Source organism: Meleagris gallopavo, chromosome 4, assembly GCF_905368555.1.
Source record: "Meleagris gallopavo chromosome 4, MGAL_WU_HG_1.1, whole genome shotgun sequence".
Taxonomy (NCBI): domain Eukaryota; kingdom Metazoa; phylum Chordata; class Aves; order Galliformes; family Phasianidae; genus Meleagris; species Meleagris gallopavo.
This window is the reverse complement of record NC_139407.1, coordinates 48,260,303-48,277,262: the sequence shown is the minus strand read 5'-3', so window position 1 is coordinate 48,277,262 and position 16,960 is coordinate 48,260,303. Positions and strand designations below refer to the sequence as shown.

Below are 16,960 nucleotides of genomic sequence, written 5' to 3'. Positions count from 1 at the left end.
AATTCTGGAGACAGAGGCTTATTAATCTTTAATAATGTTGTTTCAGAAAATAAATAGAAAGGGTTTTAAGTTAACCTTTAACTGTATCTGCTGATTTTTCAATGCAGTTTTCTGTTCCCAAATGTCTGAACAGGTAATGAAACCGAATGCCCTAGAACAAGAAGGGAGTGTAGTATTGCCGTTTTTGAAGAAACTGCCAGAGACCAGCCAGGTCACTCTGCATAATTCTGATCTGCAAGGTGAGCAAAAAGAAAGATTGGAAGCTGCAAAGAACTCAGCTGAACATAATTAGATGTGTGTGTTGTGTTCAGGGGGAAGTGCCTAATTATTGAACTGGAAGTTTCTGGAGATAAAATATTTTATTTCTAGTTGCATCTGACTGATTGAAGTCCTCTGACTTGCGTGATGCAAAGGACTGTTCTTGCTGTTCCCTTTAAATGCAACAGCAGGATTGTGACATGGAGGACAGGGGACAGGATAGGCACTAACTTGCACTTGTCAAGCTTAGCAATTGTTAGGATGCAGTGTTACGGCCATGACTATTATATTTTATTAGTACTGCTGCTCACAGATGAAAATGGCTTAGTGATTGGTTTTATCTCACAATAAAAATTCACGGAGATTAATTCTGCACTCAGCTGTAGCTTTATAGATAAACAATGCTTGTATCTGGCCACATCTCTCGATTTAACCTATGCATATCACAAGTTTCTGCAAAGCAGAACTTTTTCTTTTGCCTTCCTGACAAAGTTTTGCTTGAGATTGGTAGTGTTTAGTAGTTTTATTTCATCTTGATTTTAGAGATGTGTATATGTGGGGATCGTGAAAGAGGAAGGGAGTAATTATCTGAAGTTGTCTTGTTTGTGTGTGTATAAGTAATGTAATGATTATCAGAGTGTTTTCAGGATTGGAATAACTGAAGGTAATACTGTTTAGTTTCAAGCACAAATCAGTTCAAATACTGGATAGCAGAGTGTAGGTCTCCATGGCATGTTCTGAGTGATGCTGAAACACTTGGCTGCTCTCTAGTGTTCACAACACGCATATTACAAATAAGATTCCACAATCCTTTAAAATATGCATCTCAAGTAGAAACGAATGCAAGAGTGAATTAGCACTATTGCTAGAGCTCTCATACTGGGGGTTTGAACTAGATGATCTTTAAGGTTCCTTCCAACCCAAGCTGTTCTATGATTGTATGACATAGGGTTAAGGACCATATTGCAAAAGTAGCTTTTAAATCTGTGTTGTCCATGAGATCTACAAGTCCTTCAAGAACTAGCAGCGCTGGGCCACTTTTTACAAAGCTATTGCAATAAGAACCCTGCTGGTGGGTCTGATGGCCCATCCTCGGCTGTTGACCACACTGTTTCTTGTTCTGACCCTGTGCCGTTCCCGCAGAGCCGCCCCGCGGGGTCACAGTTCCGCTCAGGGTGCGGAATGACTGGCGGCGGTCCCGGTTTTTCTCACAGCCAGGTAAACGCGATTTGAAGGGCAGAACAGCTTCACCCCTCCACTGCCTCCAGTGCGAGGCATCCAGAGCTGTGGGGTGGGCGAGAGCCAGCAGTGACGGGGACTCGTCCTTCCTCTGACCTTCGTAGAAAACGTCTATTCCTGTTGCACAGTTGACAAAGAGCTGTTGGGTTACGCATTGCTGTGGTGCTCTGGCTTCAGCACCCAAATGGAATCACTTACCTGTAAATACTTCTTCCTCAATTTCTTCCAATCAGCCTGATCCAAAGATGTCTCAATAGAAAATGGCAATGGTCCTCTTCGTAACTGTGGCTCTTGAATAGTATAGTTCCATCCTTGTCGCTTTGCTGTGCTTTTTCCTTTCTTGCACAGAGCCTGAAAGGGAAAAGTAGATCAAAGCAGGTAGCACTCAGTGTCCAGACCCCGCTAACGCTGTGGCCAGAAGTAGATGGCAGTAGCTAGTTTTAGAGTAGCATCTGTTAGTTACAATCATGCTCTTCTGTATCCCAATCAGAAGTAGTTTTGTTGGTGTTGGGCATGATCTATTTTTCTGGTTTGTTTGCTTGCAGTTCATCTTTGCGTTTGGTTGCGGGAGCAAGTAGGAAACTAACATGAAGCTTTTTTGTACAGATACAATGTAGCATTAATTGCAGACTAAGGTCTTTGGGTATTTTTGCGGTGTTTTAACTTTTCCTTTTTCCTTTTTTTCTTTTTTTTTCATAGCTGATTCTGGCAATAGTGACAAATCAAATGTGAGTACCTTTTTTTTTTTTTTTTTTGCATTGTTGTTTTGGTTTAGAGATATGTATTTAACAAAAATGAAGTTTTTATCCACACTGTCTTGTAACATCTCCAGGTAAGAATGAGAGAAGAAAAATAGAACCCAAATCAAGACGTAATCTGAATCTGTAATCTGTCTTCTTTTCTAGATAAAAACGTAAAGCAATTTCTTAGGCTGTTGTGCTGGTAGACATGAAGTGAGAGAATGTATTTTACCTTCACAAATTGCTTTACATGTTGAACAGAAGATTGCAGAGAAAAAAAATAGAAGTTTTTCTTAAATTTGGGTACCTGCAGGCATCTCTGTTCAGCGCTGCTTAGAGCTTTCTTTCAGTTTTTTTTCTTTCTCCTCCCCAGCTGAAGTTTCCCAAGCCTTTCCTTGCAAACCAAATGGTTATTTTCTCACTTACAGGCAATCCCAAGTGTCAGTGAAGCTCAGAATATTGTCTGCTCAGCAAGAGAACCATTATCTAGTTCAGAATTTGCCATTTCTAGCATTACTGTCAGAGGCAGAATAGGTGAAGTGGTAGCCTTGTGAAGTGTTGAAGTCTAACAGCTTGCTTTTCCTTCACACCAGCGTTTCAATTTCTGGTCCTGGGACCCAGAAGAAGAGCGGAAGCGGCAGGAGAGGTGGCAGCACGAGCAAGAACGCCTGCTTCAGGTAAGGAATGCAATCTTTTTCTTTCACTGCATGGCTCAGCTGTTTCCAGCTGCATTGTCCCTTTGCACAAAAGTTGAGTGTTTCATGTCGTGTCTTCCACGCGTGAAGCATTGGTAAGATTGGCTGAACTTCTCAGTATCAAAACGTAGATCACACCTTAATGAATCTGGCAGTATCATGGCCAGCTGTATATTTATCACCACTCCTTGTGGATAGTTAAGTGAGTTCTTTGGCAGGTAAATGAGCCGTGCACTCTCTGTGGTTTGGGCATTCTTGCTTCTCCCTTTCCCACCCCCAGGTCTTAGTTCTGGGTTCCATTGCAGAGTTCAGCCAAATGTTAATGTGCCACTATATTTAAATTATCTTCAGTGTAAACTGTTAATTACTTTGAGCCTCTTTCATGAGACTGATATTTTACTAACCTTGACTCTTGCACAATTCTTCTTTAAAATGTTAATTTAATTAGCTTCTTGTAGACTTTTGCTTCGTTTACATGTTCTTCTTGGAGAACATCAAACAAAATTTGTACACAGAGGTAGTGGGTTTTTTGTGTTTTTTGTTTTGGTTTGGTTTAGTTTTGTGAGGGGAAGAAACCCATTCTCAACAATCACTGTTTTTGCCTGGGGTAGAGTATACTGTAAAAAAAAAAAATCTGGTTTTGTGTCTTAGCTGGGAGAAGTGCAATGTACCTGAGAACCTGAGTTTCCCTGTCTTTAAAATCTCTTTCAAGATCTCCTTGTGCTAAATCTTCACATAAAGTTGCGTGAAAACTATTCTCAAGAAATGATCCCATCAAGTAGGAAAAAGAATTGTTAGCAATTATGAGTTTACCTTCTTCAAACCTTTAAACACTGTTTATTTATCTTTTAAACTTGTGCACGCCTTCATCATTCACTAAATTGTACTGGCATCTCTCTTATATTAGTGCCAATACCAGCATCTAAAACCTGTTTGTTTCTATGCTACTTTGCTGAAATTGTTAATACAAAATGCATGCTTAAGTGCTTTGGGATGTGTGGTAGCTTTTTGCAACTCTTAAAACTTTATAACAAACAAGGAATTATTGACATTGTTTAGAATAAATTTCATTTCTGGCAAAGTGCATAAAAATGTCTAACAAATCAAATTTCTTGTGGTTCCTTGTATTAACTGTAAGAGCTAGAAATTAGTAGGAAGAAGAAAGGAAACTTTTGAGACCCATGGATATATCTAATCTTCACATTTGTATTTCATCATGTTTCTTATAAAGCCATTCTTGACAGGCTTATTTTCACTAGGGAGGTGCTACAGAATTTACTCCTAATACGGAATGCTTTGTACTCACCTCTCTTTGTCTCCACTCACAGGAGAAGTATCAGAAGGAGCAAGACAAACTGAAGGAGGAATGGGAAAAGGCACAGAGAGAAGTTGAAGAGGAGGAGCGTAGATACTACGAGGAGGTATAAAGCTGAAAGGAGGAGATTATTTATGGACTTTTTTGTATATATACTATATATATATGTATGTATGTATGTATGTATGTATATATACAGTTATGAACTAAAAAAAAAAAAATCCCATACTAACTTAATAAACAAAAAGTCTTCTCAAGTTTGAATTCTCGGGATAATTATTTCTCTTAAACACTACCATAGGCACTGAGGAAAATTATTTGAATATTTAGATAAGTATTCTCAGAATCTCTGCATAGGTGGAGGTGCCTGATTGTTGTGCAAGTCTGGTGAGTCATGAGGGTTGTTTTTGGGCGTGCTCAGGCTTCCCTCCAGAGAGGGCCCTTTGTGCTTTGGCATATACTTGGTGTCTTAGTGGAATTCCAGGTGAAGTTGTCTGCCTTGGGCATCATCATGCAGATGTGTTGTTAACCAGCCTTGTTTCTCAAAATAAATTAAAAAAAAAATTGCAGAAACTGTTCAAAGCTTGCAGCTGTAGAATAATAACAATATAGACAAAAATGTTTTATTCTGTTATATGTAAGTCATTATTGCAGGAAATTGGAAAATATCAATGTTGTCTGTCTAATTGTGCATTACACAAGTTGATATTTTATCATCTGTGCTTGAGGATCATACCTGTGGTCTCAACAGGAGGTAATTTTTCCAAGTTCTGGAATACATTTCTTATGTACCAAGTGTAATTTCATTTTTTTTATATGTAATTTCATTGACTGATGTTGTGAGAAACAGTGGTGTCATCCCAACTGGAATATTCTGGCTAGTTTTGGACATCCCATTGCAAAGCAGTAAGATGAAAGGAAAAAGAGTGCAAAACATTGAAGTAAATTAAAAATTGAGTTATTACCATTATTCCTGTTAACACAAGCCCTTACCTAACCATTTAAATACAAAAACGTATTCAAAACTTAATGCTTCTACTTTTTAACATATAGGTGATGTTCTGCTTATTTGGTGTTGGGTTTTTTTTGTTTGTTGATTTTTTTTAAGTCTTGTTCTCTCCTGCTTCTCTTTTTTTCTTAGGAACGTAAGATAATCGAGGATACTGTAGTTCCATTCATTGTTTCTTCAAATTCTGCAGAACTCCTATCCTCTTCTTCCTCCACCACTGAAGGAAATAAAACAGCGGTGAGTTTCTTGTGGAGTCATAAAGCAGTAAAAAAGTCAAAGCCATCTTGAGTGCAGAGTTTCAATCTTTGCTAAAGGCTAACAAAATCTGGGAACAATGAGAGTAAGAGTATTTCCTGGATCCCTTCCATAGCTGGTGATACGTCAGATCACTGTAGCGAAGTGTATTTTTACAAGCGAAGAGCTAAATTCCCAAGCCAACTGCCATAGTCCCATTTTTTACTAGGGTAGAAGGTGAAGCTTTCTTTCTTTTGGAGATGCTTCTCTTCTTTGACTGGTGCTGTGAAAAAAGTCACCTGTTCCACTTTGCTTTACCTACCTTCTCAAAGCCAACAAAATCTGAAGTTGTTTCCCTGCATCCAAAATCATGATTGTAAGACAGTGCTTTAAGCACGTCTAAGTTGAGATTGAATCCGGCTTTCTCACTTTTCCTCCTTTTCTCACTGATCATCCTTTCTAGAAAGCAGCAAAACAAATGGAGGAATGTTCATTCTCTGATTCTCTTATGGATTCTGCCATACAGAATGTTTAAATTGGTGTATCTAGCATATAATTGTTTGCCATAGGACAGAGAATGACACCTCAGATGATATCAGAAGAATAAATGCAGGATTCCCAGACCAGTAAGGTCTGTTGAGCTTCTCAAATTCATTCAAGCTTTTCTGCCAGATGGGAATTTTACTTGGCCAATATATAACTTTTTGTTTCACATTCCATTTAATATAATTATTTTATTATTTTAGCTTATTTGTTATTTACAAGGCTACACAATATACCTAGGTGCAGCCTGTGCTGTTCTCATATGTGTGCTAATGCTGAGATCAAGGGAGGCTCCTTGTTCCCTCTCCTGCTGTTTTCTAGAACGCAAGTGATTCAAATGGCTCTCCAGAGGAAGGCAAACCAGAAGAAGTTACAAGGCAGAAAAAGCTGCTTTGGGAGCAGGACAGTATGCCATCTCTGAAAAACAAGGAAAATGAACGCTGGCAAGAAAAGAGGAGGTATAGACCCCATGGAGCTTTCTGTTCTGTAGAGCTCTGGGATATCACATTTGCCCATGATTGATGCTGGAGCCTCTGACCTCTTTGGCTTGGTGTTAGGTGTAATACAGCCCTGATCAGGCTTACACAAGTATGGCCATACACAGCACTAGTATCAGAAACCTCACCATCTCAGCATACAGCGTTGTTGAGAGGTTGTCATATCATCCAGATCAGAATTAGATCTTACAGCTTAGATAGCACAGACATCTGTGTATGGCAGTGCACTATACTTTGCATGTGAATTTCACAAGGCATTTGGATGAATGGAGAAGCAGTAGCTATTTTCACTCAGAATCTTTCTGAGATTACCTGGTTACATTGGAAGTGCCATATTCAGACTTGCTAGGTGGTGTTCAAAGTCCTGGTCTTCATCAAACCGGTAAACACAGCTTTCACAAGAGAGGCATCTGATGGTGCTGAATAGCATATAATTAACACTGAGAAAAGCTGTTTCTGTGTCAAATAAACTATTTTCCACAAATCCAAAGTGATTTCTAGTGCATGTAAGTGTCAGGGTATGAGCGAGGAAGGACACATGATATGTTTAGAGTCAAACTGGTTAAGTCCTGACTGTTACCCATTGGTTTGTCAGTGCTGACCCACAGACAAAAATTGTGCATGTAATAGACTTAAATTCAAAAGTCTGATTTTACCATTATACCGTTGCTGGATTTTCTTCTTTTTTTTTTTTTTTGTGGATTCATCTATACATCTATATACTTTTCTTAGCAGTGGAAATAAGGTGCTCTCAGGACACCCAGAGATGGGAATCTTGAAAGGAGGTGACCAGGAGCACCAGGTGCCGGTGATGGAGCGCTGCTCGCCTGCCCGGTTGAATCTGCCATTGACTCAGGGTGAGAGACATGTGCATGTATTCTTTCCAAATAGGAATCTTGTGGGTGTTTATAGTGGTTAGCAAACTAACTCAGAGAAGTTCAGAAATTGCGGTACACTTATCTCCTCAAAATGAATATCTTGGATTCAAGAGTTGTTTTCTGTTAGTAAAGATAAGTGTGTTGAAGTAAGATTGAAAATCTTATTTACATCAGCAATCAGTGCGTTGACTGTAGGAAGATATCTCATTTTCAATAATTTCACTTGGAGTTATTTTCCATCTGTTATGTAATCATACATATACACAGAATTTATCTTAATCTTTTTTGAGCACCCAGGGATATTGCTGGTTTGGGAGTGAAGGAATTTTTCCAAGCTATTATTGTCAACAGGGTCACCCTCAAAAAAGGGAAAAAGTGAACTGTGAAGAGGAAATGAGTAGGACGAAGCAAATGTAGATTTTGAAAGCAAGTTTTTAGGTCTTTGTTTTCAGTCTGGCATAAAAATTGATGATGCTAAGAAATGAACTGTCTATGGATAGGAAAGGTTTCCGTATTATTACTTGTTCCAAATCCGAATTCGGTTTATTAAATTTAACAGGTTTATTCACCTTGTTGCAACTTTATTGTGTTCTTAGTGCTCTGGTAAATGTTGCTTAAGTAAAGAAAACAGAAGATGCTGCCCAGCAATCCATCCTTGTGGTTTTGTAGTTGTGATTAAGCAAAATCCAAAGATTTGACAGCTTAACATCTGCTAATAAGGCTTTTTCTAGGTTCTCTTCCACAACTTGTTCCACCATGAGTATTCTGACAGCTCCTTTCTTTCCCCTTGACACATCACATCTTGTTCTCTCCTTAAGATATTAAATAATCAGGATTAGGACTTTTTTGCCATTGATATCAAAAGTAGGTAACAGGCCTTTCATCAGTACAGCTTTTCTTCTCCTCTAACCCAGTTGGTTAGTGCTTTGGAATGTGAGGCCCTTCCTACCCAGTGAGCCACAAAATTGGTCAGGAAGGATCTGCATGGCATGCTCATCTCACAGGCGGGATGCTCGGCTGCCTGTGCACTACAGTTCATTGCGTATTGCTGCTGTCACTGAGCCTTACGCACCCATCTGAAACATAAGTAACTTAAGTAAAGTAATAGAAACAGCAGTGCTTTCAAAGAGGTGTGGGTCATCTGAGGAGAGGTTTGGCAATGTGAAAATACTCCTCTGTGTGTAACTGGAAGCTCCTGGCGCTTTCTTACAAGAGTCAGGATGGTTGTCTTCACCTCATTCTGACTTTACCTCTTACATGCTTTATGGTGCACCCACAAGTTGTACTGATTAATCAGCACTGACAAAAGCACTTTGTGTTCAGCATTGAGATGTCCCTGCCTCCCATTTCAGATGTCCCATGGAACCAGCAGCTGCTGATGAAGCAGTCCCCGCAACGCGCAGAGGACACCCGGCAGAGACCACTTCTGGGGCAGAGTGCAGGGCAACAGCCAAGCTCCACAGGGGAAGGGAGGAGGTGAGGATATAAAATAAAAGTTATTGTAGAGTGTGAGGAGTTGTTCTGGCTCTCCTCTGTATTCTTGCTCAGCATTCTCTGTAGGTTAAGTTGGCTCAATAAAATCTGTCTCATTGAAGTCAGTATCTGAAAGCTTCTTCCCCAGCGTCTAAACACTCAAAGATTATTTCATTCCAGTTCTTTAAGAATTATGACATTTAAGAGGAGACATGTAGAGAGTAGTATTTTCTTTCTGCTGCAAACTTTGGTTGATGAGGTTTTTTCCTTCTCTGATACTTTTCTTTGTGTTTTTTTTTTTGTGTGTGTGTAAGTCTTACTGAAAGGGAATGCCAGTTCTTTCACTAAACAAGGGATATATTTGCCCAATATTTCTTATATCTGTAAACAGCTTTAAGCAGTGAGAGATTGAATCAATTCTGTGGTTTCTGATGACGGAAAACACGCATGACTTTTCTCACCAAATTCTTGCAAGGTAGAATGGGTGCAGATTGAAAATCACTTCTCAATGCTGATAGCTTTACTTTCACTCAGTGAAGGGCACAGACCCTCTGTCAGTGACCCCATATTTGTTCTACCAGTGTGCCTCCATACACATCCTCTTGGCTTAAGCCTCCATCATCAAGGTGTGAGGTGTGTTGTATTGATAGGGGATATCAACACGTGGATGAATACCTTGTTAGCAATAGCAAGCAAACCGAGGTGCTGAACCAAAATATGTGTGTTTCATTGTTTCAAAACAGCAGGGGATAGCAAATTTATACCTTGTTTTCCTTAAGCAAAATCTTTGGAGCTGGGAATCCTGAGATCCATTCACTAGAATTTCTCAGTACAAAACCTCAGTTTTTGCTTGCTTTTCAATTGTAGCAATACATTTTCTCTTCTTTGCTTTAGGGCAGGCTGTCACGAGAACTTTCGATCCGGGCCTTCATCTCCCTGCTCACCTGCTGCACCAAGTCAGTCACCCAACAGGTACAAAAGGTCAATAAGGAGTTCCGCAGACTGAATACATTTTGTGGTCACTGGTGAACTGCTACAGTGTAAACTACATTTGTGTTATGTAGATGCACTATTAATTCTTCTAAGTTTTACAGCTCATAACCATCTACATAATAAATTTGTCGCTCCCTCTCCCCTATTTCCTGCCTACTTCAGCAATGTTGTTGTGTTTTAAAATAACACAGTTCAGAAAGCAGCTATAGGACTGCTTAATCATTGAAACTTCAGTGAAATTGAAATGGGATAATATAAGCCCCAGTCAAAAGCAGGCAGTTAAGCGTGAGTTCAGAGCAGTTAAGCCAAAGGATATTGTCTTTATTGTGAATAGTCACATGCTCAGGAGTAACTTGTGTCCCTGATTCTGTCAGGCAATGAGCTGTGCATTTTGCAGTGAATAGATGTTCCAACTCTAAATAGATAGCAACTGTAGCTTGACTGAATGATTGATAATTTCTCATGTATTAAATCAATTGGTTTATTAAACAGCACAATCGTACAACACAGAAACCTTAGAAAGACTTCATTCTATTTAAACTACATTTTTCTTCAGGCTTGATAGCCATTGTCATTGTCATGAAACTGTTGGGAATTACTGTTAATAATTTCTTAATTTCTTTTCTGACAGTAGCTGCAGTTTTGGTGGTATTGCACGTTGCTTATTGCTACACATTATTGCTAATCACGATAGCTAGTTCATAGTATTTAAAAGTTGTAACCTGACGTGTCTCCCTTTTCTAAGATCTTCTCCTGAAATAAATCTGAGTTTTGAAAATAAAATGGATAAGATGTAATTAATTCTTACAGTAAAATGTTAGAAAACTTCCTGTAAAACTTCCTTTAAATTTTTTTCCCAACACGCTTTATTCTTTGATTTGACACTTGACCTTGGCCATATAGTAACTCTGATAGTGGAAGAGAAGTGAAGACAAAGGTGAATTCAAAGATAAGGCAATGGGAGCAGAATGCTTATTGTTGTAGGGAAGAGAAGAATCCAAGGAAGTTATTCTAGAAATAATAAAAAGAATGAAACATGAAAAGACAGTGAAGTGCCTGTGCTATCCAGTATATGTGGTGGGATAAAAAATGATAAGTGCAGTAGTTGCAGAGATGAGGTGGAAGCAAATGCAGATTTCTGCTTGTGATGAGTATTTCTCTGCTTCTATCTCTTCTGGGGGGGGGGGGAGGGGGGAAAAGTGGCTTTTTAATCATGATGCAGCCCAGATCTGTCTCTATTGGTAGTTCATTAGGTTGCTGCACTGGAAACATGAAGCATGATATTGTAAACTTGCTTATCTGTATACAATTTCATCTAACCATCTCCTCAAAGTTCTTGACGTATCCTGAAGTTTCTCTCTTGGTTTTTGCCCTGGCTGAAAGAAAACTTGTATGATACATAATGACAAGAGATCCCAGTTGTTCTCAGGTTCATCTCACTAGATGAACATCAGTTCTAGCAGGCTAGCACACAGGTGAGAAGGGAAGAGCATGAAACGTGAACAAGTGTACACCTGCACTGCCATTAAAAACATTATGAAAAAGAGTTTGGGGGGCCCAGCTGTCATCAAACAGCTGATCTGTTAGAAAAGTCTAGACAGGACTGAATCTGAGGTGAAAGCTGAAGTATTTTCACTTTGCAGATGGAAATCTGACTTCAGCTCTAATCTAACAACTTGGAGTATAACAGGCATGTAGCTGCAGCTCCGTAGGTTAAAATGAGTTACTAAGTGCCTGAAGCTTGGTCTGCATCACTGCAGTTATGCTGCTGCTGTTAACTTAGCCAGCTGGTTGAGGTGTAAGAGCAGTATTCCTGCCTTCTGACTTGCGTAAGGAAACCCATTTGTAAACAAATGGAGGAAATTCCAGGCTGAGAATCTGAGTCAGGTAATATATGTGAGTATCCACTCATATCTTCATCACTGACTGAATACTGCTAAGACACCAGCATTATCTGCGTGTGAAAAAGATGAAAAAATAAAATAAAAGCAAAGAAGCTTGCATTTCCCTTGATGTAGCACAGCATACTGATAGGGAAATGGGTTTGAGCTCCTGCGCACTTGAGCATTTGAAGCCCTCTGCTTGGTTGGCTGTGTGGCAGATGTGGAGGCTAACTCAGCAAAAGCCTGCTTTAATCCCAAAGCTCAGTCAGAATCCTTATGTCAAACAATATTTTGAAGCATATGTGTCTTCTGTTAAACTAATAGTCTTTTCCAGTAGAAAAATTCTAAATGATTGAAGGGCCAATATGCATTCTGATGTGAACCTGCTCCTAGTGCTTCTTCCTCTCATTATATCCCTCCCCTTAAGCACTTGGTTGTGTTTTAGTTTCTGTTCTGTTTTCTTAAAGCAGTGTTTGTCTCCTAGGTCTGTCAGCGGAAAGAAGCTTTGTTCCACCTGTGGGCTTCCTCTTGGCAAGGGAGCTGCCATGATTATTGAAACGCTTGGTCTTTATTTCCATATTCAGTGTTTCAGGGTATGTCTCTTATTGTGTCCACAATAATCTCAAGTCATCATTCAGCATGAGGAGAGAGTGTGTTGAGGTCTACAGATGTGGAACTGGAAAAGAGAATAGAGGATCTGCATGCTTGTTACATTTGTTTGTTTGTGGACAAGTGAAAGTAACATTAACTGTAGCTAATGTGTTGTTGTCAGACATATTAATTAGATTAAACCTACCACTTAGTAAGTAGACTTAGCTTTGCTTGCAGAGGGAAGCATCTAATAACTTTCTAGTTATTTCCACAGAAATACTTTTTAACCATGTCTCAGGTAATGACTCAAGGTAGTGTTAGCTACATAATTCAGAAAGTGTCACCTGCAGTTATCTCTATCCCAGTTGATATTAACTGTTTGTGAAACCTTAATTTTATACTCAGAATAAACCTCTGGCCTTTCTAAGCTTTGTCCTGCACAGATTGGCTCCAGAATGCAACGTAAAAATCAGATGTCCCTTAAAATCACTGCACTTCATTTCTGTGTGAGTGGTGACTGCTGAAGTCCAGTCTTAAAATACCATTTGGTCTAAAGCAAACTTGTCACCGGTTTGCACTGCTCCACAGGACTATGGGCTGGGTTTTGGGGGGATTATTTTTTCCCACAGTTCTCAAAACTATTGGAACAGAAGTCAAAATGTTGGGAGAGCTGTGACAGACGCTAGGACATAATCTGTTGTCCTTTACTGTGCTTCAATTGGCAGTGTGGCATTTGCAAGGGACAGCTGGGAGATGCAGCAAGTGGGACAGATGTCAGGATTAGAAATGGTCTTCTGAACTGCAATGATTGTTACATTCGATCCAGAAGTAAGTACCAAATCCTGTCCTACAGTCTCTGTGCACTTTTTTTTCCTGATTTCACAGCGAATTCTATTAATACTATTTCCATGCTTTTCACTGATGGGCTTTTCTCCTCCTAGAGGAAGTTCATTATGCCCAAATGGCTTTGCAGCTCAGGCATAGCTTTGCCTTTGGAAGGGGAACATCCCAACCTCATTTTAGACAGCGTCTTGTAACATAAATACTTTCAAGCCCAGTAAATCTTGCCCAAAGGATATCTGTCCAGCAATATTAGGCTTAAAGGCCGCTCCAGTGCATAAACACAAGCTTTATACTGTGCACACACTATATGTCCTGGAGGCTTGGATCTGTCACCTCACATGAGACAACAGATACTTCCACTAGGTCTGGGCCTTATTTGATGAAGTTCCTTTTTTTTTTTTTTTTTTTTTTTTTTTAATGTCTCTAAACATCTATTTGTAGAGAAATAGGTGAGGGAAAATATTAGGAACTATCTATAACTTCCCATAACGAATCCATGTGTTAGGATCTCCAGACATGTAGTTTGCTGTAAGTATTGAAGACTGAGCCAGATAACTGCATGTCAAAGAAATCTTAATGCATTTTTCAGCCCTGGAGTCAGTCACTTGAAAATTCTTTCTAGTCGTGGGTTTCTAAGACTTGTTACCAAAATGCTGGAGCATTTTGGAAGGCATAGAAAAAAAGATGGGAGTAGTCTTTGCCCTCCAGTTACCTGTCAGTGTTCTGTGTATACACTGCCTACAGCTGTAATTGAGAAGTAGGGATAAAGAGCACTTTTCTCCTATTTCTGCTGCTTCTCATCCTCTCCCTCCAAAGCAGTAGACATCCAGGAGTCGGGAAAGTACCTCTGATTTTTTTTCTCTCAGGTATTTCATGTCAGCGACATTTCCCCATCAGCAGAGCTAGGGGGTGCTGTTGTATAATTATTTCCCTGGTGGTTTTTTTTTTTTTAATTCTACTGTGATATGTTAGCGACTTTTTGTGTTAACAGTTTAACCTGGTGCATTTAGATACAGTTTTTCCCTTGAGTCATGATACCATAAAACTTCCTCCTGTAGGTCAAGTCCTCATCTTTATAATGCACATTTACACATCTGCATTTACACGAAAAAGAGAAGAATGTGATAAAAGTCATATTTTTCTTTTTTTCATAATCCTTTTTGCTTAAACAAGAATTGAGGTCCCATAAGGATAGCTGAAAGCTTAATTAAATTATATATCAGCCTGTATGCTGTAGAAATCATTTCATCATCGTTTCCACTGCAGCATTGCTAGAAGAAGCACCACCGAAGTGATGTGCAGTGTTTTGTGCTGGGAGATTTTACATTTGCACATTTTGAACACAATAGGAATCAGGCTGATGACTGTGGGAATAGATTTTGTGGAGATGGATACTTCCTGAAAAATAATAATGGCAAAGGTTTGGGGTTTTTTTTTCCTGCAAACTGCCTCTTCGTGCTGTGTCTGTGCCTCATGCAAAATCTCAAAAACTGGTTCTTGTTGACGAGCTCAAAGGGACTAGCTTTGATGTCATCAATCTGCAAAAATGGTTTCTCTCTCATTTTTAACTTAAACTTGATGAACTCCACTTCTGAAATGAAGAACAAACTGGTGCAATGCTCATGTGCTGCTTTCTGGTTCCACAGTGTCTGCTGCTAACTATAAAATGAGTTGCTTTCCTCTAAAAAGCCTACACAGCAGCGCACACAGCTGGTGATCTCTGACAAACCCATGGTTGATCAGTATTGCTCTGAAATGCTGACAGACATCTCAGTGAAATATTTTGACTGCCAGCATCTTGCTTACTTGAAACTGGGGGTGATTTTTTTTTTTTTTTTTTTCCAAAATCAAGTATGAAAAACCTTAAGAGAAAAATGCATTAAAGATTTTATAGCAGCCCAGGGTATATTTCTGCTTTCTAAATGAAAACGGATAAGGGATTTGGGTAGATTATTTCTCTACCCCAAAACCTCCCCTTGGCAATTACTGAGGGGAGCTCAATATTGAATGATAAACATACAAACAGTTACAGATTTGTGGATGTTGAAGTCAAAGGCAAGCAGCAAATTGAAGAGATTCTCTGTGTGGCCAAGTGACACAAGGGCTCTGTATTGTCAGATAACACAAACCAGGCACAGCTGAAGATGACTCATCAGCCCTTTGCTTCACTGTTTTGCCACTGCAGAGCCTAAAAGTAAATGTACCCCCAAGTACTTCCAGAGCAAATGAAATAAAAGTGCGTGCGATCGCACATGGCACGGAATTCTTTGCAGTTAGTGCCTCAACTTTGCGGGAAGAAGGAGAATCAGGGCACAAACAATACATATTTCCAGGTGTTTTTTGTTTTTTTGTTTTAATGGTAGAGATGGAAAGAAGAAAATCCTTGGCACTCCATTTTCTTCAGGAAGAATGTTTGTTAACATTTATAAACTAACAACTTTGTTTTGTTTTGTTTTTCCAGCTGCTGGACAGCCAACTACATTGTGACATGACTTTCAGTGCTAGTAACTTTCAAGAAGGAACTCTCTTCTCACATGTATTGGCTGCCTCCAGACAATCATTTGTAAGAGCTTGAATTCATGGAAATCGTGACTCTCATCTCATTTTGAAAAACTCATACAAGTACTGCACCTGCTCCTTTAAAATGCAATATGTTGGTTTTCCCTTTCTTAAGAAATTTGCAAAATATGTATGACCGTATTTGTTAAGGCAAAGCCTAAGTACTATAACAATAACAACAAAATCCCACCTTTTCAGGTATGTTTATGATTTTCAGTCTGTTACTTTGTTCTCCTGAAAGTAATAAGAAAATAAACATGCAATAAAGCTGTTTTGTGTTAACATTTCTAGGAATTAAAATTTTGAGTTTACAGAACCTTTATAGAATATGCCAAGTTGAGATGAGAAGTAATTTTAAGATAGCATCTAATCAGTGCATTTGAAAAACTAAGCATCACAGCACATGACTGCTCTGTTATAACTGAAGCTATAACTTTTTTTATACAGAGACTAGTTTGATAATACATCCTGTAATTCTGAGACGTTTTGTGTTTATATTACCTTCAGCGGAGGGTAGGAGTTATACAAATAAATTATTGCACCTTTAGCAATAGGATTTTTTGTTTGTGTACCTCAAGTAATGTTCATGACTATAGCTTGATATTCTCTCAAATAAAGATTTCTTCATTAAACCTAAAGACTGTATACCGTTAACGACTGCAAGGTTCCCGTCAGTAGCAATCCTCAGCAGGTTCAGAAGCCGGTGTTTTTATGAGGTTTAAGGACGGGGTGATGCAGGGGGAGGCTGCGCAGTGGGCGGACACAATGCCTTGTGAGTCTGCGAGCTGCAGTGCGATGGTTACAGTGAAGCTTTCCTGGTTGTGCAGCATCCCGCTGATGGGCTGAGTTGTTCTGAGGTCTGCTGTTCCACTTGCAAACACTGTGCGTGGTTGAAATCTCGTGGGGAGAAATACGCGTGTGTTTGGCCCTCTCCAGAGTCCTCCCATTAGGTCAGCATTGAATTACACAGCTGTGAAGTTCTGTTTTCCATATATCCTCCCAGACAAAATGAGCAAAACCGACGAGAGTGGAACGCGGGCATGGAAGCTGATAGCGACAGGCAATGGCTTGCTCCAGTGTTTATGCTTTTTGGTGAAGTGTGTGCTCCTTGTGAAGTGTTCCTGCAGCTTGTGGAAACAGCAGCCAGAGCTGTGTGAGCTTGTCAGAACACACAGATGAGTTTAGGTGATGTGGTACAGCTGTAAAATAC

At 39.4% G+C, this 16,960-nt stretch overlaps 1 protein-coding gene across 10 annotated transcripts in view; it reads left to right on the top strand.

Moving 5' to 3' along the window:
* LIMCH1 (LIM and calponin homology domains 1) overlaps positions 1-16,388 on the top strand; it is a 161,816-nt gene extending 145,428 nt beyond the window's left edge. For 6 of the 10 annotated variants that reach the window (XM_085223245.1, XM_085223242.1, XM_085223246.1 and 3 more), the window contains 12 exons: positions 134-239; positions 2,197-2,225; positions 2,831-2,914; positions 4,261-4,353; positions 5,389-5,493; positions 6,355-6,491; positions 7,263-7,387; positions 8,761-8,884; positions 9,776-9,862; positions 12,242-12,350; positions 13,074-13,176; positions 15,653-16,388. In XM_085223245.1, the coding sequence (XP_085079371.1) occupies positions 134-239; positions 2,197-2,225; positions 2,831-2,914; positions 4,261-4,353; positions 5,389-5,493; positions 6,355-6,491; positions 7,263-7,387; positions 8,761-8,884; positions 9,776-9,862; positions 12,242-12,350; positions 13,074-13,176; positions 15,653-15,678 (1,128 nt within the window). In that variant the 3' untranslated portion in view covers positions 15,679-16,388. Of the gene's footprint in view, positions 1-133; positions 240-1,401; positions 1,477-2,196; positions 2,226-2,830; positions 2,915-4,260; positions 4,354-5,388; positions 5,494-6,354; positions 6,492-7,262; positions 7,388-8,760; positions 8,885-9,775; positions 9,863-12,241; positions 12,351-13,073; positions 13,177-15,652 lie in introns of all 10 variants that reach the window. The other 4 variants (XM_085223251.1, XM_085223250.1, XM_085223243.1 and 1 more) reach the window with 4 other exon arrangements.
* Positions 16,389-16,960: the final 572 nt, after the last annotated feature.